Here is a 27,168-nt window from a genome sequence, read left to right as displayed (position 1 = left end):
CATTTATTGAGGAGAAAGACTTCCTGTTTTTGCGCAGATTTTTATCGTTGACTCAGCGCCCACTGTATTTCCAGCGCATTTACCTTTCCTTTATTTTCTTTCCCTTTCTTTTATTTTCTCTGGAGAACATAGAAACAAAGGCACTGAGGATATATTTTAAAAGATTGTCTCAGTTTATCTTCTAGTCTCGCATATATAAGAATCTTCTAGGTAAGTCAATGTTTCGTCTTTCCTTTACGTCATTCAGCCATTGATGTGTCTGCATGTACTCCAGTTCCGTTCCACGCTCGTGAATGTAATCATCGTTGTTTTTTAAAGTAAGTTGAAAATTCCAGCGTTCTAAACGGTGTATTCATTTTTATATATTTTCAGAATTCCTTTGTATTAAAAAGTATCTTAAAATGAAATAAGTCAAAGTGAAAAGTATTTGATATCAAATTATTCCTATCGAAGTATTTTGAATAATCCCAGTTTTTTTTTGAAGAAGTCATTGGTTGTTCACATTGTTCAAGATATTCTGCTAATTTTTTTAGAATCGGTGAAGTTCTGTGTTTTATTTCCTAGAGTTACTTTCATCACCGCTGGGTAGAGAAGTCCATATCTAGCCCCTAGTGCTCGTAGTTGGGGTCTTAAATCAAGTAGTTGTTTTCTTTTTAGGGCAGTTTCTCTGGCAAAGTCTGGAAAAATATGTATACGTGCATCCTGACATCTTAGATTTTTGTTTTCTTTAGCCAGCTGACAAATTTCAACAACATGTTGATATCTTAATAATTTAAAAATAAAAGTTCTTGGTCCTTTTTGTGTAGTTGTTTTTTGTCCCGGTATTCTGTGCGCTCTTTCTATTTCAAGAGGCACCTTGGATTTTAAAGACAGTATTTTTGGAAGGAATTGTTCTAAGAAAGTAATGGGATCATTTTTTTCCACTCCTTCCGGCATCCCAATGATCCTTAAATTATTTCTTTTTTCTCTATTCAAACAATCTTCCAGATCTCTCTTTATTATTTCCATCTCTTTCCAGGCTTTTTTGTTTTGTATAACTTCAGCATGTACCTCTTCCGATTTTTCTTCCAAGTGTGTTATTTTGTTATCAATTAGATCAACTCTTTTTGTAAGCATGGCAACATCATCAATTGCCTTTTGAAGTTGTTTTTTGATTTCCAGTACGATATCTTTGATCTGTTTTATTTCTGCCATCATATCTTGATCTCCTTCTGAAGGCAACGGTACTTTTGAAGGTGTCCCTGGTTCTGACTTTGATCGTTTATTACTGCTTGTACCCGATCCTCCGGCTCCTGCATCGTTTTTATTTTGTTTACCCGATGCCATTTTCTTACAAACCACAGCTTTTTTCGGCAAAATATCGGTATTGGAGCTTTTTATTTTGAAATAAGAGCTTGTTTGACACGGAGCCCGTCTGTCACCCGACCATTTGCTTGCGTGTCCAAGATAAGTACATTTTTCTTTCGGTTCTGTGTTCCAAAATGAGCTGTTAGGTTAATAAATAGTGAATCCAGTATGAATTAGAAGATTTATATTAGATGAATTTTATGTAATTTAAAAAAGTAGTAGTAATGAATTAAAGTATTGAAGTATTAATTGAGTTTAAAGGTAGGTAGGGTGGGTTCAAGTGATGCAAGCAGGAGTAAGAGAACAATTTGGTTTCTCTCTTTGAGAAAACCCGTAATGGGTGTAACTTTATGATCTGAAGCTTGTTCCCTTATACATATAAAACCCTTTCAGTATCATTCTGGTTAATGGTGGTTTATATATTTGATTTAATTAATAGGCAACCACCAGGTCTTTTTTAGTTTACTGAGATATTCTGTTAGCATGATTTTTCTATGTAGCATTCTGTAGTAATTTGACTGATTCAGTTTTCTCAATAGTGGAGGGGATATTTGTGAAGGGAAAGGGAGACAGGGATTTTATTTTTTTCCTTGCTCTGTATTTGTGCTTATGAAATGACAGTTGTCCAGAATATTGTTTCTTTTTATAATTTAATAAAATAAGCAATATAAAATCATAACTATTCGAGGTTTGTTTGGATGAGATCAGATGGTTTGCGGGGACAGGGACTGAGCTTGTGAGGCTGGGGACAAGTTTTTTTTTCCCCTTGTCATTCTCTAATTTATATCCCACTACTGTCTGGAGACTTACTCCAGATGAGATTTATTTATTTAGTTACTTAGTTTTATAGCCCGTTCTCCCCAGGAGCCTGGAACGGGTTACAAAGATACGTACACAGAAGTCTTCAGGATCAATAACGAACATGCTACAGAGAATTTGAGAGGTATCAAAAGCACACATGCTATGGAAAACTAAGAACACACATGCTATAGTGACTCTTAAGAACTTACAAGCTATATAGAATAAGAATGGTACTAGCATTGCTGCGGTAGATAAGAGAACAGAGATCAATTCAGCCAAGCAGTGTTACAGAAATTATTTTCTACTTGAAGGCCAATTCTCCCTTCATCCCTTTTCAGTTAAGCTAGGGAGTCCCATATGAGAGAATATGCTGCCTGCTTGTTCTAGGATAAAGCTCAGTTACTTACCATAAGAGGTGTTATCCATTGACAGCAGGCAGATATTCTCAAATCCCTCTGCAGGCAGTCTCGAAGCTTTGCTAAAGCCTTAAAGTGACAGTACACTTTAACACCGTCCGTACCAGGCTGAATGGATGATGTCACCCACATGTGAGAAATCTGCTTGCTGTCCCCGAATAACGCCTGTTACGGTAAGCTACTGTGCTTTCTTTAATTTTGGATGCCTTTCTCCCTGCTTTGTAATGTCCATACTGGATGCTTAGGTTCTTATATTGTTTAAAACATAGTGTTCTTAGTCTCCACATGCTAGTAGGCATACATAACTCTACAATCATGACTGGACCAGTCTGTAAAGCCTAAAGGAAAGAAAATTAGCAGGTGAGACCTAATTTCTTGGTCAGTATCAACCTAGAACTATTTGATTCAGAATTAGCCTGTGTGCTCATGCTTTGGTTTGTAAGCTCTGTGAGCAGGGGATATTAATATTTTGTCCAGTAGTGCCCTGTGTGCTGATTACCCTATTTTTCAAATGTTACTACCATTACCGTGATTTCTTTTTGTACATACTTTGATCATAATTCCAGTCTCCACCCTTTTCCTTCGTAGTGTCCTGAGGTGCGGCTGAATATTATCTCCAACCTAGATTGTGTGAATGAAGTAATTGGCATCCGACAACTCTCTCAGTCCCTTCTACCTGCCATTGTGGAGTTGGCGGAGGATGCCAAGTGGCGAGTCAGGTTGGCAATCATCGAATATATGCCCCTTTTGGCAGGGCAGCTGGTGAGAATGAAGACTTAACATTAGGTTTTCTCTGATCTCTATATCTAGTAGGACTGGAAAAGGGACCTTGTAATTAAGAGAAATTAGGACTAGAAGGGGGAATACGTGATCTAAAACATCTCACAGACCTTCATCTACTTCTAGGCCATTTTTCTCAGTGGTAGAATACATGTCCTTTCCAGTAGGTAAAGGTATGTACATCAGGGGTGTCAAACTCAATCACATAAGGGACCAAAATCTAAAACATAGGCTGTTGCGGCCTGAATTTTTTATTAAGATATTTAGGGGTCCTTTTATTTAAGGTATGCTGACCGATTTAGCGCACACTAAATGCTCACCTTAATAAAAGGACCCCTTAGTCTTAGTAGAAGTATAGGGTTACAACCTCTCCAACCCTATGCCAGCTCTGATATAAACAAAATAAATAAAAAAGACCTTTCCTCTCTCTTTTAGGTCCTAGTTCACGCATTGTCTAACATCAGCTCTAGCAGGATACACATTTCAAATCTGGCATATTGTAATCACAAAATAGAAAATAAAATATTCCTCTACCTTTTGTTGTCTGGTCATTATTAAAATCATGTTGGTCCCAGGCTCTGGTTGTCTTCTGATAACTCGCTTGCCAGGGTCTCCTGCCCATTTGTTGTTTTCTTCTTTCTCTGTGCTAACAATCCATCTTCCATCTCTGTCCTCCCCTTCGTTTCCCTTCCCTCCCCCGGAGGTCTGGTATCTTTCCTTATTTTCGTCTCCATCCCCACAGCTGCAGCGATGGACCCCATCTTCCCCAGATCCACTATATCTCTTTTTCTCAACTACCCTTTCATCCAGCATCTCCCCCTCCTACCCCACCACCCCAGGGTCCATGATCTCTCCCTTTCTCTTTCCAACTACCCTCCAAACCAGTATCTCTATTCCCCCCCACTCCACACCCTCCCTTGTGTCTAACTTCTCTCTCTTTCTGCTTATTCTCTCTCTCCATCCCATTGTCCACCATCTCTCTTCCTCTCCTCTGATTTTAGCCCCATTATTTCTTCCCCCACCTTCTGTCTGGCATATGCACGTCTGTTTGGACCCCTCCTTCCCTCCCTCTGTATACTTTTACACTAGGGCCCTCCACCACCCCCTCCCCTCCTCACCCCACCCCACCCAAATGCCTACATGTTTTCCCCCTTCTTTACACCAGGGCCTGCCTTCTTTCTAGCGTCCTCCGACTTCCCGGTCTCACCTTCAAAGCAGCCTGTAGAGGATCGTCGGTGCTGTAGCGAACCTAGCAGGCTGCCATCTGCTTCAAAGCAGCCTGCAGAGGATCGCCGGTGCTGTAGTGAACTTAACAGGCTGCCGTCTGCCTCTGCAGCACGGTCCCTCTGCCGTGGTCTTGCCCCTCCTCTGACTTACAAGACCATGGCAGAGGGAACGTGCTGCGGAGATAGATGACAGCCTGCTAGGTTTGCTACAGATGACCGGCGATCCTCTGCAGGCTGCTTTGAAGGTGAGACTAGGAAGCTGGGATGGAGGGAGGGAAGGAACAGAGGGCCAAATCTAATTACCCTGTGGGCCAAATTGGGCTCATGGGCCTGAGTTTGACACCCTTGATGTACATGGAGGCTAACCAGCATTCAGAGGGCTATTTTATGGATATAAAATAACTTTTTTTAATCTATGTGCAATGTGAGAAAATCATGGCATTCAGATTAGGAGAATTTTTGGTGGGATACAGATAGTGGACCTTGAATCAAAATCAGTAGGCACGTGCTCTAACACAGATATGATTAAGCGGTATTACAAATTTTAATAAACTGATGCAGAGAGTAAATTACATGTACAGAAATATTGTAACATAAAGTAATTGATATAGGGCAAAAACTAAACATTACATAGCCAGACTCTTTATTATCTGAAAAAACAGTTTTTCTTTTCTTTTACCAGGGTGTAGAATTCTTTGATGAGAAGCTGAATTCTCTGTGCATGGCCTGGCTGGTGGACCATGGTACGTATAGGACTTTAGAAGCAAAATCTCTTATTCTGCTAAAAGTGCATTGCCACTCTCACCATCACCTAGTCTGTCCTCATGTAACCCCTACCCTTGTTTTGGCTCTGCAAGCTTGAACTGCAAAGTGCCGGAGGTTCAGGTTGGTCTCGCGGTTTCAAGTCTGAGACTTGAAAACGCAATACCAGTCTAAACTTCCGGCATCATGTGGCTTGAGCTTACAGATATGAGTCATTGCAGGAAATCTACTGTAAGTACCACAAGAATTGCTAAGCTTCCAAGGGCCAGAAAAAAAACACTTGATGGATCGTAGGTTGGAGAAACCTGTATTAAATGGTGTTTGAGAATCTGTATCAACCATACCAGTGCAGTCCAAAATCTGTGGGTTTTGCCCTTCAACCAGCAGATGGAGAGAGAGAGAGAGAATAAGAGCATAGAGTTTTCATCTCTACCCTATAAAGGGCTTCATTCAGCCTGAGCTCTTCAGTTTCTGTTTCCAACAGATGTTAATCAGACTGTGCAGACTCTGGACTGTTAGCTCCTAACCAGTTAGAGAACTGATTTTTGTGAAGCTGGTGGTCACTAGTTTTGAGAGACGTGCTCAGTTAAAAAATATGTGGAGGATTCTTTAGACATCTTGAGGATTATCCTCTGCCCTCCATGTTTTTTTTCAACAGCAGCCAGGTGTTCCTTTCTATTTATTCTAATTAAAACAGAATACAGAATTGTTTTTCTTGGCAGCATCCAAGAACAGAAGGAATAGTAAATACTTTAGCAAATTCTCCAGACTTGGATCTTACAGATGGGTAATCTCATCATGACCAGCAGGTGGAGACTGAGACAAAACTTTGGAATAGTACATAATAGGTGACTCTCCCTAATTCCATCGGTCTTCTCTGTCTCCAGCAGGTGTGAGTGAGTTGTACCCATCTCCCTTGGTTAGGTATGTTGGAATTTGTTTAGGGCTCCTAGTCCCTGTTTGGGTGGGCCCTGTTTAGGTGTCCGTCCAACCTCAGGGGTGTCACACCCAGCGGGTCTCGTGCTGGATCCCTCCCCCCCTTTCCTCTACCTCCCCCTCCCCAACATTTCTATAGAGGTGCCTCACAGTAGCATACTGCTTTGAGAGCCAGTGGAGTCTGTTCTGTTGAAAAAAAAAAATCCTGAAGCATTGCCTGTCTAAAGGGTAGCTTTCCCTTTAAATTTGATGTAATTTACTATATTTTTTCCACTAACCAGTACTTTTCTTTGTTAGCTAGCATATGGAGCAATGACATCCACAGCAGACGCAGAAGACATCCACAGGAGACCGGCAAGCGGGGAGCAATGGCAGCAACAGACAGAAGCAGGAAGTTGAGCTACCGAGTTTTCTGCACCGTCTGCCATATGCATGACTACCTCCCTTCTGGGAGGCGGTCTTACGTATGCACTCGATGCGGAGAACTGGAAAGCCTGAAGAAGCAAGTCATACTTCTGGAGGGCAGAATACTGGAACTGGAGGCATTTCAAGCAGTGGAGGAAGAAGACAAGAGATCAAGACAGAGGATACCATCGAGAAAGAAGTCCGGGAGCTGGAGAACTTCATAGAAGAGGCCCAAAGGGAGGCTGTGGAAAGACACCAGCTACAGAGGAACTGCCAGGATATGTCTTCAGAGAGTGTGGACCACCAGACGGACAGCCACCAGGAGGAAATGGGGGACACAGCAGCAAGATCTGGAAACAGCGGAGGGAACCCACATGAAGACGAACATCATGATGAGAGGAAATGGATAGGAATGAAGGACACGGACCTACGGCTGGAGAGATGGGCATACACCAAGGACACAGACCTGCGGCTGGAGAATCAAGAGAAGATAGAGAGGACAGCAATCGTCGTGGGGGACTATTATCATACAAGTGGAAAGCCACATAGCGGGAGGAAGACTGGATCGACTAGTGACCTGCCTACCGGGAGCCAAGGTAGAAGACATAGTGAGCTGCATCGACAGGATCGTCAACAGTGTGAAAGAAGATGATACGACAGTGATGATCCATGTGGGGACGAACAACGTGAGCAGCAGGAACTACAACAGAGAAGTACTGAAGGAACAGTTCCGGATGCTAGGAAAGAAGCTGAAGACCAGAACGCACAGGATAGCATTCTCGGAGATCCTGCTGGTACCCAGGGCAGATGAGAAGAGACAGATGAAGCTGCAAGCAGTCAACGCATGGATGCGATGCTGGTGTGAGGAAGAATTCAACTTTGAGTGCAACTGGATGACGTTCTGGGGGACTCCACCTCAGCAGAGATGGAACAAGGCTACTTGCAAGCAACTTCAAGAGAGAAGTTGAGAAACTTTTAAACTAGGAAGAAGGGGAAAGCCGGCAGTCGACAGAGAGAAAGAGTCGATGATTCTGGAACCGGTATACCCGGAGGATACTGTGCAGGAAGATGGAGGGGAAGACTCACCAGATCGCAGACAAGACAGACCAAAAGGGACACAAGAGGGAAAGACGCGCAAGAAAGGGAACAGGCTGCAAGCTCAAGTGTATGTACACGAATGCAAGGAGCCTCAGAAATAAGATGGGTGAATTAGAAGCTGTGGCACAAAAGGATAACGTTGACATCATTGGCATCATGGAAACATGGTGTACTGATGAAAATGTCTGGGACACGGTACTACCAGGATACAAACTATACCGCATAGACAGAGGAACTCAAAAAAGAGGAGGCATTGCCATATACGTCAAAGAGGGAATTGAATCTTCTGGAGAGAGCATGCCACAACAGACAGATAAGTTAGTCTCTGTGGGTTAAAATTCCGGTAACAAATGGACCGGAAATGAGGATAGGCATCTACTACCGACCCCCAGGGCAGTCCGAAGAAATTGATGGAGATATGACGGATGAGATTAAACGCAACTATAAGGGAGGCAACGCAGTTATCATGGGCGACTTCAACTATCCGGGGATAGAATGGAACCTCAGCACCTCTGGCTGTGCTAGAGAGACCTAGTGCCTGGAAACTGTAGGCGATTGTTTCCTGGAACAACTTGTCAAGGATAACACAAGAGGAAATGCAATTCTGGACTTAATTCTAAATGGGCTGCGAGGACCCGGCAGGATGTAGCAGTAGAAGGGACGCTGGGAAACAGCAATCACAATATGATCCACTTCAACCTGGAAACGGGGACAAAACAGCAGTCCATATCGACGGCCACGGCGCTAAACTTCCAAAAAGGGAATTATAAAGGGATGAGACTCATGGTGGGGAAGAAGATTAAGAAGAGGATAAACACTGTAAAGACGCTAGAGCAAGGTTGGACTCTTTTTAAAGATACGGTCACCAAGGCACAAAATCTATATATACCGCGTATCAACAACAGATCAAAGAGGAAGAAGAATAAAGAACCATCGTAGGTCACTGTAGAGGTGAAGGAAGCAATCAGAGACAAGAAAAGATCAAAAACGGACGAAAACTGGAATAAGCACAAACATCATCAACGCAGGTGCCATAAGGCGGTAAAAGGGGCTAAAAGAAGACTACGAGGAAAAAATAGCCAAGGAGGCGAAAAACTTCAAGCAGTTCTTTCAATATATCAAGGGGAAATGACCCGCAAAAGAAGTGGTGGGACCGTTGGATGACCATGGAATAAAGGGAGCGCTAAAGGAGGACAAAGCAATCGCCGATAAACTGAACCTATTTTTTCCATCTGTATTTACCGAAGAGGATATACACAGCATACCGTAACCCATCAGGCTATATGCTGGAAGTGAAAACGGGAAACTGACAGGATTAACGTTCAGTCTAGAAGAGGTATGCAGACAGATTGATAGGTTTAAAAATGCTAAATGCCTGGGACTGGACGGCATCCACCTGAGGGTAATCAAGGAACTGAAGCGGGTTATAGTTGAACTGTTCCAACTAATAGCCAATCTGTCGATCAAATCAGGAAAGATTCCAGAAGACTGGAAAGTGGCGAATGTTCCGTTGATCTTCAAGAAAGGTTCGAAGGGAGATATGGGAAACTACAGACCGGTACCGGGAAAGATGGTAGAGGCGCTGATAAAGGACCGCATTATTGATCACCTTGACAGACACAAACTGATGAGGACCAGCCAGCACGGCTTCAGCAAAGGAAGATCTTGCTTGACAAACTTGATATACTAGGGTGATTTACCCCTTCTTCAAAGGAGTAAATGGGCAGATAGACACGGGTGTCCCAGCCAACATCGTATATTTAGATTTTCAGAAGGCGCTCGACAAGGTTCCGCATGAATGTCTACTTCGAAAAATTGTGAGTCATGGTATCTAGGGTGATATACTCACGTAGATTAAAATTGGTTGGCGGACAGGAAACAGAGTGGGGGTGAATTGACAATATTTGGACTTGAAAAGCGTCATAAGTGGAGTGCTGCAGGGTTCAGTGCTCAGTGCTGTGCTCTTCAACATATTTATAAATGACCTAAAAATTGGCACGAGTGAGGTGATTAAATTTGCAGACGATACAAAGTTATTCAGAGTAGTAAGGACACAGGATTGCAAAGACCTACAAAGAGACAAATGCGCTCGAGGAATGGGCTGCGGAATGGCAAATGAGGTTCAACATGGATAAGTGCAAGGTGATGCATGTCGGTAACCAAAATCTTATACACGAATACAGGAAGTCTGGTGCTATACTCGAAGAGAGCCCCTAGGAAAGAGACTTGGGAGTACTTGTAGACAAGTCAATGAAACCGTCCACGCAATGTGCAGTTGCGGCGAAAAGGGCGAACAATGCTAGGAATGAGTAAGATGGGGGATCATGAACGGTTCTGAAAAGATTATGCCATTATACCGGGCCATGGTACAACCCCACCTGGAATACTGCGTCCAACACTGGTCACCGTACATGAAATAGTACTATTCGAAAGGGTCCAGAGAAGAGTGACAAAAATGGTTAAGGGACTGGGGGAGTTCCTGTACAACGAGAGGTTAAAGAAACTGGACCTCTTCTCCCTTGAAAAGAGAAGATTGAGAGGGGACATGATTGATACATTCAAGATATTGAAAGGAATTGACTTAGTAGAGACAGAGAGGTTGTTCACCCTCTCCAAGGTGAAGAGAACGAGAGGACACATTCGCTAAAGTTAGAAGGGAAAAGATTCCGTACAAACGTAAGGAAGTTCTTCTTCACCCAGAGAGTGGTGGTGGTCTTTAATACTCTCCCGGAGGCTGTTATAGGGTAAAGCACTATTCAGGGATTCAGGACAAGGTTGGATAAGTTCCTACTGGAACAGAACATATGCAAGAAAGGGTAGACTCAAATAGGGCACTGGTCTTTGACCTAAGGGCCACCATGTGAGCGGACTGCTGGGCATGATGGACCACTGGTCTGACCCAGCAGCGGCAAATCTTATGTTCTTATGTGTCCCTACCTAGTTTGGGAATCAGAATCACTTGAGCGGTCGGAAAATAGCCCTGATCATTTGAATGCATTCTAAGATAATTACAAAGATCCAATAGTTTGAGGGCGAGTTCTGTAGCAAAAGTTTTGTAGAAATCTATATCGTATCCATCTTCCCCAGGTGTTTCTCAATTGCTAGTCTTTTATTTTCTTTCGTGCTGCAGGTATTGCCCAAGTGCTGCAGATTCACTCTTGAGAGTGTTCCTTCGTCAGGAGATCGCAGACTTTTCCTTAGATTGTCTGCTTTTGGAGGGTGCTCTGTCAACTTGAACTGCAGTAAGCCCTCTAGACAGCCTGCAGATTTGATCAGGTCTCTAGGATCGGGAGCCATTTCTCCCCTGGTTTGTCCACAAAGGGGTAGAGCGCAGTCTGCTGCGGTTCCATGGAGGTACGCGAGGATTGAAACTGGACCACGTGTCCTTAATTCCCCTGAGGAGTCTTGGTGATCGTGATCTGTGGTGACAGGGAAAATGAAGCAGTCAGAAGATCTGAAAAATCCAGTTTAATCAGTTCCTGAGGTACTAGCCTCCCTATGCTTGCACTGTGTTATTGCTGGTTGCCTTTGAAATGCATTGCAGCACATGTCTCTGTAGTGTTTGTGAGTCACAGAGTTTGCCTATTTTGGGGGGTGCTAAAATTGGGGTTTGGGGGGTTCCCTGCATGCCCTGATCCCCCTTACCTGTAAAATCCTAAACTAGCTGGGGTTTTTTTTTTTTTTTTTGCATTTTCCTGCATTTTTAACGGCTGTTTTTCTGTCAATTGGCACCCGAAGTGGCCATCTTGGATTTTCTTGAAAGTCTTTAAAACTATATTTTTTGGACTTAAACTTTGTTTTTGCTGCAAACTTCACAGATGGCCACCTCAGGACAGGATGGCATGGATTCATGCCGTAAATGAGACGGATGGCTTGCAGTTTCGTAGCTGTGTATTCTTTGCGCAAAAGCCCACAAGGGCCATCAACCGTGCATGGATTCTGCACTATCCTTCAGAAAGGCCCTGCTTTCCTCTGATTTCGGCAGTCACAATTCCAGCGTCCGGGACGCCAAAATTGGGCAAAGAGGGCACTTTCGTGAAATGCCAGCGCAGTCCTGGGGAAAGTCTCATAAGTCTTCAAACCTTTTCAAATCTGAATTCCGCTGTTCAGCGCTGGCCGCTGGAGACTAATTTCTGCCGGAATTTATGGATATAATGTCTCAGGCTTTCATAAGAAAGCGGGCTATGCCTGTGTTTCCCTATCAGATTACAGTGAAGCAGTTTGTTTAGCCTTTGGATTCCAGCATGTCAATCTGCTCCCTTGCTGGTCCGCCTAAAAGCTAGCAGCAACTTCCCACTATTGTCTTAATGCCTTCGTCAATTTCTATGCTGTTGTTGCACTGCTCTTTGGCGGGCCCTGTTGACATGGCTAGCCTAGCAGATCTCGGGGATTCCTAGAACGCTGATTCCCACGATGAGGAAGAGGATCAGTTGGTGCGCAGGATAAGTCCAGTTGCCTTCCTGATCTCTCTCAATCCCTGCGGACATTGGGACTTGACTTAGACTCAGCAGTTCAGGCGGAGTGTTCTGTCATGTGTTCTTGGCACCTGCTCTCCGCTGCATTTCTATATCACGCTGACGCGGTGGAACTGCTCTTGGAGGTTGGGGGGTCCTAGAGGATCCCCTAAAGTGCACTAGAGCCAGGGCTACCCCATACCAATGGTTTTGTACTTTTCCAAGTGCCTAGTCCAGCCGAGGTGGATTTGGCGGTGGCTCAGGTTACTAAACGTATCTTCTTGCCCTCGGCTGGAGGGGTTGTCCTGAAGGATGTCCAGGACCGAAGACTAGATTTTGTTCTGAAGCGTCTTTTGATTCCGCTGCGATGGGAGTGTGAGCTGCAGAAGCCATTTTCTTTGTGGCCCAGGCTTGTCATACTAAATTTCATCAGGCTCCTGAGGAGGTTGTCCATCAGGATCGCGACTTCTTGGTTTCAGGAGTGAATTATTTGGCAGCCGCACTCTATGATATTTGGAAAGTGTTTCCTAAGCTGGGTGCTTATTCGGGAGAATGTTATGGTTTTGCTTCTTCATCCAAGACTGCGTTGAGCGACTTACCCTTCAAAGGTTTGCCCTTATTTGGCCAGGGTTTGGTTAACCTGATGGCAAGTGTGCAGGACCGTAAACCTCAGGCGCTTCCTGGCTCTAGACCTCGTCTGTCCAGGAGGACGGAACAGCTGACTTTTTGGCCCTTCCAGAGAACCTCAGTACGCTGGACCCCCTGCAGCGGGGCAGCGTTTTGGAGCGTCCTATAGACCTCGCTTTGGAGGTGCAGCGCACCAACAGCCTTCCAACTTGATCTTCTGCCCCTTCTAAGAGAAACTTATGATGCCAGGTCTCTGGCGAGGCCCCCCTCAATCAGGGGGCGGCTTTCGGCCTTCCTTTCAGAATGACTGAAGGTAACCTAGGACCATTGGGTCCTAGAGGTTTTAAAGGATGGTCTTCGACTGCAGTTCTTCCAGCCGCTGTCAGACTTCTTCCTATCCTCTCCCAAGGGGGATCCAGAGAGGGACGGCAAACTGCACGTCGGTTACTGGATTTGGTGGCCATGGAGCCAGTCCCACAAGATGACTTGAGCTCCGGGATTGCAGACCGTTTCTGGACCTGTATGCAGTGCATGCATTTTGGCGAGTTCCGGGTTTACGGATGGACTTGGTGTGTTCTGTCATAGCAGCGGTGGCACCTGGGGAGTTTTTGGCTTCCTTGGATCTTGGAAGTGTATCTCCACATCCCAATATTCCCAGATTATCAGAGGTTCCTGAGGTTTCATGTTCTCGGGAGGCATTTCCAGTTTGCGGCTCTACCTTTCAGTTTGGCATCGACGCCCAGAACCTTTACCAAGATCATGATGGTGGTGGTGGCAGTGGCTGCCCATCTGCGATCTCTGGATCCCTACCTCGACGATTGGCTGATCAGAACTCCTTCGTGGAAGCAGGTTCGCTTGGCGGTTCGCCAAGTGGTGTCATTGCTGGAACGTCTCAGCTGGGTGATCAATCTGAAAAAGAGTTGCCTCGTGCCGACCCAGGCCTTGGAGTACTGGGAAATCTGGTTCAACACGGGTTCGAACCGGGTGTTTTATTCTAGGATCCAGAAGACAAATTCAGGAGTGTGATTTGGGACATATTTGCAGTCCCAGCATCGATGGCCTAGCAGTACCTGCAGGTGTTGTGTCTCATAGACATAAATGTGACCATAGATGTGATTCCGTGGATAAGAGCTCGCCTGCGTCCTCTTCAGTTTTCGCTTGTGGAGTGGTGGAATCCCCAGGGAGCTGTGCTGGAGGTGAAGCTGCCTTGGTTGGCAGTGACGTGCAGCAGTATGATGGTGTGGTTGAACCCAGCCGCTCTATCCACAGAGTCTTGGATTAGGTGACCCTGTCTACGGATGTGAGTCTCTCTGGTTGGGGAACGGTTTATATGTCCGTTCTGGTCCAAGGCCGCAGGACATAGAGAGAGAGCCGATGTTTTCAATCGGCTGGAGCTACGAGCGATCCGGTTAGCTTTGCTACGATTCCAAGGGAGTCTCTGCCAGAAGGCTGTCCAGGTATTCTCAGACTATGTGACGGCTGTTACCTATGTCAACCGTCGAGGGGGTACGAGGAGTCCCCGGCTGGGATTGGAGGCTCAGATGCTCTTTGCTTGGGCAGAGCGTCATCTCTGGGCTTTGACAACGTTCAGGCAGACTTCCTCAGTCGCCAGACTCTGGACCAGGGATAATGGTCCCTGTCGGGGCTGGCTTTCGAGGACATAGGGTGGGGTCATCCCACCTTTGATCTGATGGCGTCATCGGTGTCCAGGACGGCAGACAGATTCTCCAGCTGACGACGAGAGGTTGGCAGCGTCGGACTAGACTCTATGGTTCAACCTTGGCCCATAGGAGAACTTCTGTACGTCTTTCCTCTGTGGCCCCTGATAGGGCACATTTTGCGCCGGGTGTCCTCGCACGGGGGTCTGGTGATCCTTGTGGCTCCGGACTGGCCCAGAAGACCTTGGTACGCAGACCTTGCAAGATTGAGCTCCGGGAGCGGTCTGCGTCTTCCTTGGCATCGGCGGTTGTTCACACTGGGACCATTTGCACTTTAAGATCCGGACCGCTTTGGTCTTCAGCTTTGCGCTTGAGCGGGCAGCCTTGACTGCCAGGGGTTATTCCTTTGTGGTTATTGCCGCGCTCCTCCTGAGCAAGTGGAAATTGACTGGATCGACCTATTTGAATGCCTGGAGGTGTTTCCAGGCTTGGTGTGTGACTTCAGGTGGACCCATTGGTCCTGTCGGTGGCTTATGTTCTGGACTTCCTGCAGGATAGCCTCAGGGAAGGGTCTGGCAGTCTATTCTCTGCGTGTTCAGATTGTGGGTCTCTCCTGTTTGGGTCCCTGTTTGTTCAGGGGTTCTCACCGGGATGTTGTCTGGTTCTTGAGGGAGGCCGGAAGGCTGAGGCCTCCCTTGCACCTACCTTACCCATCCTGGAATCTGAATTTGGTCCTGCGCTCCTTGACTCATCCGCCCTATGAACCCCTGGACAGGATCTCTTTGAAAGATCTTACCATTAAGACCGTCTTCCTGGAAGCAGTCACATCGGCACAGCGAGTGTCTGAGCTTCAGGCTTTGTCGTGCAGAGATCCTTTTCTTCGCATCAGTGTGCGGTGATTTTGAGAACTGTGCCTTTTTTTTCTTCTGAAAGTAGTTTCCACTTTCCACGTCAACCAGGAAGTTCATTTGCCAGCCTTTGTTCCTTTGGGTTCCAAGTCTCAGGACCGTGTTGTGCGGTGTATGGATGTGCGGCGTCTCCTTTTGAGATACCTTGAGGCCACTAACAACTTCCGTCTGTCGGACCATCTGTTTGTCCTGGCGGGCCCCGCGCATTGGGGTTGGCCCGCTTCCAAAGCTAGCGTTTCGCTTTGGATACGTGCGGCCATTTCCGTGGTCTATGTGGCGGTGGGGAAGTAGCCCCCCCCCCCTTGGGGGTGAAGGCTCACTCTACCAGTAGAATGGCTTCCTCATAAGCTGAATCTCATGCGGTCTCGTCTGAGGAGATTTGTCGGGAGGCCCCGTGGGCTTCCCTTCATACCTTTTCCAGGTTTTACCAGCTTGATGTGGTGATTAAGGGTGTTATGGCCTTTTGCGCTTTTGTTCTCACGGCGGGCTCATCAGGCCCCCCTGAGATCTGGGACTGCTTTGATATGTCCCTCCAGTTCAGCCTCCAGAGAGACTTTACAGGAATGAAAGATTAGGTTTCTTACCTCTGCTAATCTTCCTTCTTGTAGGTCTTCTCTGGAGGCTGAACTCCCATCCATCTGTTTTGTCCGATTCGCAGGTCACCTCTTCAGTAACTGGTAAGCTGCATTTCTGTTTTTGAGCAGCTTCACTAAGAATTGCATGCGTATTCCCCTTTCTAAGGTTTAAGGGTTGGTAGGGTTCCCAGGGGATCTTCAGGCCGTGTCTATGTTACATAAATTTCCTGTTTTGCAGTTTTATAATGTTTACATTATGTGTTTTGATTCCAGTTGGCCTTTTTTGGGTCAAAGTTTTTCATATAATGATTTCTTGAGCAGAATTGACTGGTAGCGGGAGTTCCCGCACCCTCTCTTTCTTTTCTTCTGTTTCCTGTTGTTATAGGTCTACATGGCTTTTCTTTTAACTGAGCAGGTCAGGAAGCTCCCGGGCAGGTAGCCCAAAGGGGAGGGATCATCTTTTAGTTGCCCTGCAGCTAAAGCTATCAGACATACAAGAACCCCTCCAGCCTCCAGAGAAGACCTACAAGAAGGAAGATTAGCAGAGGTAAGAAATCTTTCAATTCTTTCCTTTAACCAGAGCAGTCCTGAAGCCCTCCCTTCGGTAATTTTGCTCTCAAAGTTCCATGTGCTTTTGTTTCTACATTAGTTGAAAAAGCAAATTTCTTTCTCTGTGTAAATGTTTGCTACTACCTTCTGGTTCATTGATAATTTGATTGTTACTAATTCTTATTGAAAAAAAAGTTTGAATAGAACAGCTCTAAGAAATGAATAACATTGACACTACAGCTTGGTCATTCAAAATAGAAGAGCTCAGGCTGAATGGAGTCCTTATAGGGCAGAACTCAAAGCTCTTGTTCTTTTCCCATCTGTTTGTTGACAGATATAACCCACAGGTTTTGGACTCCTGTAGGTTGATTAAAGGAAATAAAATATCAAGTTGACACAATTTCTACTTTATTGTGGCTATATATATAAAATATGGGGAGGGAGGAGGGTTCTGGGGAAGGAGGAGGTTGGTTCTTTTTTAAGGGATAAGTAAGTGCCTTTCTCTGTATGTCTTCAGTTACATATTATTTGTATAGTAATATTTGATTGTGCTCAGCCTGCCTTACTTATAAGGCAGCAACCTTCTCTATTTTTCAGAGGTTGCCAGTTTGATAAAACTACTTCTTTGTGTACAGAGCAACTTGAATAACTGAAATGAAGTCTTGAGCTTGCTCTAAGTTCATGTTTTCTGCTTTGTTTTATCAGCCAAGTTCTCCACCAGTCATCCATCATCTTGTCGCTACCCCTCCCCTTATTTATGTAACCTGCCAATTGTTGTTAGGTTCTATCAACTCATACTTGAATCCTAGTGACTTGATGAATTGCGGATCTAAAAAGAAATTGGTTTTGTGCTAGTCCGGATAGGTCCTCCAACGTCATCCCCATGGTTGTTTTCAACCTGTCCACCATTTAATTGCAGTATCCCTAGTTATTTCCCCCACCCATTTCATATAGCAGCTTGCTGCCTAGAACAATAACTTCCAGAACTGTGTGGTTCGAGTCACATGGTACCTTACTCCTGCATTGTTTTGCATTACAGTTTGGTCACCATATTGCCTACTTTGATTCAGATCCACACAGTATTGACAATAAAACAGAATCCTATACTGGAGCAGGCACCCAAAGAGGATGGAAGGGTTGAAAGTTTCACTTAAGGTCAGGGAACCACCATTGACTCATTGACTTAGATCAATAAATTCAGGTCGCTAACTCATAATTTTTTATTCCTCAGTTTATGCTATTCGTGAGGCAGCAACCAATAATCTGAAAAAATTGGTGGAGAAGTTTGGCAAAGAATGGGCACAAACCACCACAATCCCCAAAGTGTTAGCTATGTCAAACGATCCTAACTATCTCCACCGTATGACCACACTGTTCTGCATCAATGTGAGTATCCCTCTGGATAACTGTGTTTTCTAGTGCAAAATACATGAGTCTTGACCAGTGGATTGTGTATCTTTACTCACAAGTTTGGTGTAGAAATCATCATGATCATCATCATCTCCTTATCACAAGAAAGATATGGTGGTGCTAGAAAAGGTTCAAAGAAGAGCGACCAAGATGGTAAAGGGGATGGAACTCCTCTCTTATGAGGAAAGACTAAAATGGTTAGGGCTCTTCAGCTTGGAAAAGAGACAGCTAAGGGGAGATATGATTGAAGTCTACAAAATCCTGAATGGATAGAACAGTTACAAGTGGATCGATTTTTCGCTCTGTCAAAAATTACAGAGACTTGGGGACACTTGAGTTACAGGAAAATACTTTTAAAGCTAATAGGAGAAATTTTTTTTATTCAGAGAATAGTTAAGCTCTGGAACACGTTGCCAGAGGATGTGGTAAGAGCGGATAGCATAGCTGGTTTTAAGAAAGATTTGGACAAGTTCCTGGAGGAAAAGTCCATAGTCTGTAATTGAGAAAGACATGGGGGAAGCCACTGCTTGCCCTGTATCAGTAGCATGGAATATTGCTACTCCTTGGGTTTTGGCCAGGTACTAGTGATCTGGATTGGCCACTGTAAGAATGGGCTACTGTGCTTGATGCGTGTTTGATCAATTGAGGGGTGGGTGATCAATTTCATGAAGTATTACCTGGAGCCAATGCAGACCTTTGAATATCTAGGGATCCATTTTGACATGGTGGAAGGTCGTGTTTTTCTCCCTGAATTGCACAGGCAGAAGCTCTGTGGTCAGATTCAGGGCTTACCAGCTCTGTCGACTCCATCGGCTTGGCTGTACCTTTAGGTGCTGGCCTCCATCTATGTAGTTCCCTTAGTGAAGGCCCACTTGTAGCCTCTCCAGGCTTCAGTCATGTCCCATTGGTCACCCCAGAAAGATTTGCTTCAGGTGCCATTGCCCCAGACGTTCGAAGCACGCAGAAGCTTGCAGTGATGGCTACAGCCAGAGACCTTCACATTCCCATGTGGACAACATTAACAAATGCCAGTCTCTTTGGCTGGGGGAGAGGAGGGGGGCACATTGCAATGGTCATACGATCCAAGGGCGGTGGTCTCCTTCCCAACAGAAGTGGTCCATCAACAGGTTGGAACAGAACGATTCATTTGGCCTTACAATCGCTGGTCCTGGCTTTATAAGGTAAGGTAGTTGGGGAAGTCTTGGACAGTTTCACAGTAGTGGCATATGTCAACACGGGGACATACCAAGAGTGCTCCATTGCAAAGTCACCTCTATGATGTTTCTTTGGGCAGAGGCTCACCTGCTGGTGCTGTCTACAGTGCACGTGACAGAAGTAGAGAATGTACAAGCCAACTTTTCTCAGCAGACAAACATTAGACTTGTGAGAGTGGGTTCTATCCCAGAAAGCTTTAAACAGGATAGTGAAGTGTTGGGGGTCTCCAACATGCGACCTCATGGCATCGGCTGACAATAAGAAAGTGCCTTACTTCAGTCGCAGAGGATAGCCAGGAAGCACCGGTGTGGACGTATTAGTTCAGCCCTAGCATTGAGCGGGACTGTTGCACATTTTTCCTTCATGGCCAATGATTAACAGGGTAATAAGGAGAATTGCTGATCATCCGGGCTGGTCATATTAGTCGCTCTGGATTGACCACAATGTCTTTGTTTTGTGTACCTTGTATGTTTTCTGAAGGATCAGAGAGGCTCAAACTACCAGTGCATCCAGGTCTCCTTTCTCAGGGTCCAGTAATGTTGAGAGATTAGAAATGCTTTGGTTTATGGCTGGGCTCTTGAGCACTTGCAAAGGTTACTCAAGTAATGATTTTCTACCCTTCTGAAGTCTAAGAAGCAGCAACAGTGTCGGTGTATGCGTAGGCTTGGAAAACCTTCTGAAATTGGCATGTTAAGGAGGGCTTAGATCCTTTAATGGGTTCCACTCCCAGCAGTCTTGGCCTGCCTTCAGAGTGGGCTAGAGAAAGACCTTGTGGTTTGCCTCCTTAAAGTACAGATGGCAAGTCTGTCCTGTTTTATTGAGTGTTTGGGAAATGTTTTTCTGGCTACCCACCGGACATCTTGAGATTTTTGAAAGGAGCGTCTAGGCTGAGGCCACCTTTTCAGTGACCTTTCTCCAAGTAGAACCTTAACTTATATTCTCTTTGTGCAAGGCTCCTTATGGACCGATAGATAAGTGTCACTTATGGATCTTACTGTAAAGACAGTCTTTCTGGTAGTTACCTCCTCAGCAAGGAGAGTATTGGAGCTTCATTCACTTTTGTGCAGAGAGCCATTCCTCCATTTCATTTGATGGCAGATAAAGACCTGAACGGTCCATCCAGTCTGCCCAGTAACCACATGCATTACAATTTCATGATTGAATTGTCTTTTTTTCTTTGTTTCTTCTGGGCCACAAATCTCAGAAGTCCAACTGATATTGTCCTTAGCTTCCGTCTACTAGAGTTGCCATTGAAGCTTACTACAGCCTATCAAAACCATCTCCTTTGTGGGATTCAGACCATGAATGTTTGCCCATTCATATTCTAGTTAGAGATCCTCTGTGTTCATCCCACGCTTTTTTGAATTGTCACCATTTTCTTCTCCATCACCTCCCTCAGGAGGGCATTCCAGGCATCCAGCACCCTCTCCATGAAAAAGAATTTCCTAATATTACTCCTAAGTCTACCACCCCTCAACTTCAAATTAAGTCCTCTAGTTTTACCAATTTCCTTTAAGAGGTGAGAGTTTCCTTATGTATGGTTCCTTCCTTTTTGCCAAAGGTCTTTTCTACTTTCCATGTGAATCAGGAGGTACGGTTACCCTGAGGCCTGGAAAGTGTGTTGAAAAAATGGGATGAGGTTCTCTCCCGACTAGATGTACACAAGGTTTTACTGCATTACTTGAAAGTGACAAATCCTTTTTTTTTAATATTTAAATTTTTATTAAAGTTTAAACAAGTAAACAGCAAAATAAACACATATGAATCTGCGGCAAACCATCACCGCTGTATACACAAAATGCAAAAACATCCTTAGCAGTGATTACAACCATAAAAGCAGACCACCACCCCTCCCCCAACAGCTGAAAAGTACTATAGGATCAACGTCCCTTCATAGACCTAAATATCCAATTTCTGAGCAATAACAGTCCAGGTATGCAAGGATTGCTGACAATAACCTCGGCATTTAGCCACAGTGTTGAATCCTTTTTGCCCATCAGATCATCTTTATTCTTATGGGTTACAGCCAGCGTCTAGCTTTCATATCTCAGTGAATTTGGGTGGCTATCTCTGCAGCATTAGAGTTGTCCAGAAAAACCTAAAGTTGGAAAAACTGTGAATTGAAGTGAACAATATCACAGGCTTTATCCTGACTATTTCAAGAAGACAGATTGCTTGAGTGTTTGGAATGCTTTTGGTAGATAACTAAACTAAAGTGTATATGTTTAGCTATTAGCGAAGTATGATAAATTTCTGTTATTTATAAGTGCAGATATCAAGTTCAAGTTCATTTTTATTTGATGAATCGCCTATTTAAAACATTCTAAGCGATGAACAATATAAAAGCACAGTGCAGGGAAACATACAGTTTTTTAGACAAATTTTAAGACAACATTTTAAGAAACAAATTATGTTAAAACAATTAAAATACAACAACATTTTAAGAAACACATATTATTAGGGCAAAATTTAAAAAATCAAAGTTTATAGTGGATATTAATAAAATACTGCTAGGGTTGGGGGGGGGTTTGCGTAAAATGTCTTTATCATTATTTGATGACAGGAACTATTAGTTTGTGGATGTAACACTGTATTAGCGGGGTTCTAAGGAATCCGACCCCGCTTGTTTTAATAAGCATATTGGAGACTGCAGTGTTATTTCTGTACTGATTTGTTGTTCTTTTTCAATAAAACACACTGGACATATGTCTTTATCAACGTATCATTGCTGAGTGTGAAAACATAAAAGATATAGCTATAATACCAAGAAATTTGCTCCAATAAGCTAAAATAATAGCAAATTTAAAGGAAAATGGAGATTTATGTAATCGGTGGCTTTGAGTGGGACCCCTGAATGGGCTTTAACATATTTTATTTTCTGATAAAAGCAGAAATCAAATTCATGGGAAAAATTTCAGTTTGCAGTTTTTCAAATTTTGTTTTTCTGGACACCATATATTCCCATGGCCTGGCATAACTTGCAGGTGTTGGGATCCATGGTGGCCTCCCTGGAGTGGAGTCAAGAGCAGTGCCACCTGCAGTGATCTGTAGAGCAGCTATGTGATCCATGCAGCACATTTTTATGAAGTTCTATAGAGTCGACGTAGCAACTGGAGGATGCAGCTTTTGGATCCTTCATTTTGGCATCAGGCTCCTATGTCCCACCTTAGAATTCAGGGACTGCTTTTGTATGTCTCACTGGTCAAGACTTGTATGCCTTTTTGTGCTGGAAGGGGAGATTAGGTATTTGTTTCAATATCTTCTTTCTAGTAAGCATATGAGTCTTAACTGTCAAGCCCTGTCACTTTGTTGTGTAGTCGCCTGGTTTCTGCCTCTGATTGGGGCATCTCACTTTTTCCTAGGTTTCATCGATTGCCATTCCAGAGGCCCCAGTCTTGAATCCTCTGGATGCAACCGTAGTTTGATAGGCGCCTCTTCAGAAGGAGATGCCATGCAGGTAAAGTGCCCTTGCTGTGGGTAAGCCATTTCGGCTGCAAGTGTATTGTTTAGATATGTTAATCAAAGCAGAGTTGATACATGTTGCGCTACAGTTAAGTGGCTTGTTATGGGAGCCACCTTTTTTTTTTTTAGTTATGGTTGTGACAAGTTTCACTATATGTGTTATTGCTGAGGAACAGAGCAGACTTTGATTAAGCGGGGAGTCTCCCCATACCCCTTCTCTCTTTTTTTTTTTCCAGCGGTTAACTCTTATGCTTTAATATGAACTGAGGGGATCAGAGCTAGAGTACAGGAGGAGGCATGAAAAATATAGATGATGGATTCTACACCAAACTCATAAGTAAAGATGCACAACCTCATGCCTTTCTACTAGAAATATTATTGAGGTGAGCACCTAATTTTCCTTTGTGTCAGTGCAATTCTGTATATTGCTTAGAAGACTGGCAAAGGAAAAAAAATGAAGTATGCAGTTTTAAATATCTGGCAGGGGATCTAGCAAAGTACAAGGAGATATGGGTGGGAGGCTGGGCAGCCATCAGTCTGCTGAAGAGCACTTGAAAGCCCAGCTTGGATGGATGTATGGTATTCATTTTTGGATGAAGCATTGAGGCAGGGAATTGTGTTGTGGCATCACAGTTAAGTTACTTAGTGCTGTCTCTCCTTAGGTACTTTCAGAAGTTTGTGGCCAGGAAATCACCACCAAGCACATGCTGCCAACAGTGCTGCGCATGGCTGGAGATGCTGTGGCTAATGTCCGCTTCAACGTGGCCAAATCCCTGCAGAAGATAGGCCCGACTCTTGACAGCAGGTAACTCTCACCACTAGCTAGCCTTAATTAGTGAAAAATTTATATTTGACATCTTCATGCTACCTGTATAAAAATGATAAGCAATCTTGGATGCATCTCTTCTCTTCCTTTCTCTGACATGAAGCAGAAGCCTGAAGCACCTAAAGCTGAAATCTCCACTCTGCATGCCCTTACCTTGCATACACTTATCTCTCTTCCTCATTATCCTCATCTATGAGGAGCCTACTTCTATGATGCTGGGAGGAAAAATAAATTCAGACATATCTATTAAAAATGTTAATCCTCTTGGGTTGTCAAAACTGCTTCTAGAGAATGACAATCATATCACTACATCTCCTTTATCTACTTTTTGAACATACCTATCAGCATAGTTCATGGCTTGTTAATGAATGGGTAGGGATAGTCAACAAACTGCAGATTATACCTGCTACACATACTGACTATGATACATGAGTTAGACTATGTAACTGTAAATTTACTTTTTATCTCATCCACAGCACTATACAAAATGAAGTTAAACCTGTGTTGGAGAAGCTGAACCAGGACCAAGATGTAGATGTGAAATACTTTGCTCAGGAAGCACTAAGTGGTATGTGATGATCCTACTATCGTACAATACTTCATAGGTGCAGCTTGTGTGTATAGTGGTCTCATATCCTTTGATCTCTTCCTGGACACAGTTCTTGGCCAGTTTGTTTCCTGTAGATGGAAGCTTATTAAAACTACTATGGCATGTTCTCAATTAATATGCTGTAGGACATACTCTTGAAAGTACTTCAGCAAATATTTCCTAATTTGATAAAACTCCCCTGAGTAATATAAAAACAGGATGTACCAAGGAGTTTGGGTAGGGGGTGGAGAGTGTTGATGCATTGCAAGGATTAAATTATAGGCAAGAACTACTGAAGTGAATCCAGAGGAAAGTAGGCCTTGAGCATGCACAGATGCTCAAGGCCCAGTGAACAGGAGGACAGATCTTCGGGCACCGGCATATCCTGTGCATTGGTGCCGGTGCCAGATGGGGGCTAAGTGATGTGTTCGGGTGGGTGATGGGTACAGGGAGGATGTCGGATAGCGGCGGGGAGGGGGGAGGCGATGTGAGCTGGGGGAGGCGTTCTTACATCGAGGCAAGCTCGGTTTGCGAGGTGCTGGTTTTGCAAATGTTTTGCTCGTTTTGCAAAACACTCGCAAACCGGTGCACTCGTAAAACCGAAGGTACCACTGTATGCTGAAAAATAAATTGCCTAAGTGAACTGACTTTTGCTATTGCAGGGTAGTACAAGCGACCAGCACCTTCAGCCAAGTGGTTCTTCTTGGAAATATTGTCTTTGAATATGTACAAAACTCTAGTACATCTCGCTGATGAACTGTTCTAACTGGACAATAGTGAAGATGTAATCTAATCTTACTCGTTATCTCGCTTTAAGTCCTAGACCAGTACAGTATCCTGCCCCAGAAGACTGGGTTGGGAATCACTTTGTAGATGTTCTTTTTTTAAAAAAAAATTCTTCATTTTTTAAAACTATAATTGTGCACAAAAGATGATACAATCACATAAAATATTATTTTATATATACTTAATAATAAAAAAACAAGACTTATTTTCTCCCACCTCTCATTAATCAACACCTCATAAAAATACTTGTAATCAACCCTTCTATATTTTTAACAAATGCCCAAAACTACCCCCCTCCCCGGATGTGCATGTTTTCCTCAGTTATACAAATAAATCGATCTTTACAATAATTAGTTAATGGTTCCCAAACTTCCATAAATTTTTATAATATCCCTTTTGAATGGCCATAAACTTTTCCATTTTAAAGATATAACATAGAGATTCCCACCAGAATGAATAATTTAATCTGTCCCAATTTTTCCAATTCTTTAAAATAAGCTGCATGGCAACTCCCGTCATTATAAGCAAAAATTTTTATTTTTTGCTGAAATTTGACTTTGTGCCCTCATTGATGTTCCAAATAAAACGGTATCATATGACAATGCCACTGGATTTTCTAATAAATTATTAACCTGATCCCAAATCGATCTCCAGAATTTTATTATCAAAGGACAATAGTATAGTAAATGATCTAACGTCCCAACTTCCAGATGACAATGCCAGCATCTATTAGATTTGGTATTATCGACTCTATGCAAACGAACTGAGGTCCAAAATACTTTGTAATAAGAAATACCTTGTTTATCTCATAGATGCAGACATTGTACATCTCAATCTCCAAGACCACATTCGTGGCCATTGAGATGCAGTAATTTGATGCTTAATCTCAATGCTCCAAATATCACGCAGACCATTTTTTGGTTTCTTATTCAAAAATCCAGATATTAATTTATACCACTGAGCGGCCTTGTGATCCCGGAAGTCCACATGAAAACTTAAGATCGGCAAACTATTTTGAACCTCCAGATTCTTCAATTTAGGGAACCCTTCCTTAATGGCCTGCTTCAACTGCAACCATCTATAATTTTGTGATTTATTTAGACCAAATTTACATTGCAATTGTGAAAAATCAAGCATCTTACCATCATCCAATATTTCCAGATGATCTTAAATCCGCCAGTTTTAATCTTGGAGTTCAGCCATATAGTCTGAAACGTAGATTTATATATAGGAATAGGTGTTAAATTATCTACAAGTTGTATAGTTTCCCAAGTATCTAATAAAATTCTATTGTCCTTATATAATCTAGGCATCTTTGTACTCATAACATGACATAATCTCATTCCAACCATAACCAGTCAGGCAGAGTTTCCATGAGCTCAGGGAGGATCCAATACATACCCTGTCACATAATATAGGCTTGATGATACTTATAGAAATTTGGAAAATTTACCCCACCCTCCGCAATAGTTTTTTGTAGAGATACTAGATCAATTCTTGCATTTTTCCTTAGCCAAATAAATTTCGTGAGAATACCATTTAACTTTTTATAAAGGACCTCTGAAAATATACTGGCAACATTCCCATTTGGTAGCAAACTACAGGCAAAATCATCATTATCCCAGGCAAGCAGGCAGGTATTCTCACTAATAGGTGACGTGATCCAACGGAGCCCCGATGCGGACGCCTCACAAGCAGTCTTGCTTGAAGAAACTCGAAGGTTTCGAGTCGCCCGCACCGCGCATGCTCAAGTGCCTTCCCGCCCAGACCAGGGCGCGTCTCCTCAGTTCTTACTTTTCCGTGGAACCGAGAAGTCCGTCTTCGACTCTCTGCGCGAAGTTTTCTTCACTTGTGCCTTCTAAGTCCGCATTTATGGTCTTATTTTATCTTAATCGCTGATTTTCATCGTGCATGTTGTTTAAAAAAAAAAAAAAATTTCTTCGTTCCGTTTGACCGGGCAGGCCACGTGGCCACAGCCCCGCAGCTTCGATCTTGCGGCGGAGCTTTTTCGGCCTATGTCCCGCCTATCACCGGGTTTTTAAAAAGTGTGCCATAGTGCCAGCGTGTGATTTCGATAATCGACGCTGTGTTGCGGTGTCTCGGGCCTGAACATCTCCCGAAATCATGCCAGCCTTGCCTCCACATTCACCGCACGTGACTTTCATGCGCCGTTGTACCTTGTGGGAATCGCTGTTCATGGAGGTCCTCGACGTAGCAGTCCGTCACTCGACGGGGACCTTCGCCTTCAACATCATCCACAACTCCCCTGCCTCCCATCTCTGCGGCGCCGAGTCTCAATCAAGCCCTCCTCGCTTTGTTCCGGCTCAGACTCTAGCAC

General features: G+C 43.9%; 1 protein-coding gene across 2 annotated transcripts in view; it reads left to right on the top strand.

The window, feature by feature from the left end:
* The window catches only part of LOC117369139 (serine/threonine-protein phosphatase 2A 65 kDa regulatory subunit A alpha isoform), a 204,379-nt gene that overhangs the window by 158,447 nt on the left and 18,764 nt on the right, over window positions 1-27,168 (top strand). For both annotated transcript variants that reach the window (XM_033963184.1, XM_033963185.1), the window contains 5 exons: window positions 3,153-3,326; window positions 5,253-5,313; window positions 17,774-17,928; window positions 23,292-23,434; window positions 23,932-24,023. In XM_033963184.1, the coding sequence (XP_033819075.1) occupies window positions 3,153-3,326; window positions 5,253-5,313; window positions 17,774-17,928; window positions 23,292-23,434; window positions 23,932-24,023 (625 nt within the window). The remainder of the gene's footprint in view (window positions 1-3,152; window positions 3,327-5,252; window positions 5,314-17,773; window positions 17,929-23,291; window positions 23,435-23,931; window positions 24,024-27,168) is intronic.

Source organism: Geotrypetes seraphini, chromosome 11, assembly GCF_902459505.1.
Source record: "Geotrypetes seraphini chromosome 11, aGeoSer1.1, whole genome shotgun sequence".
Classification (NCBI taxonomy): Eukaryota; Metazoa; Chordata; class Amphibia; order Gymnophiona; family Dermophiidae; genus Geotrypetes; species Geotrypetes seraphini.
Note: the sequence above shows the minus strand (reverse complement) of the source record. Positions and strands in the feature narration are given on the sequence as shown.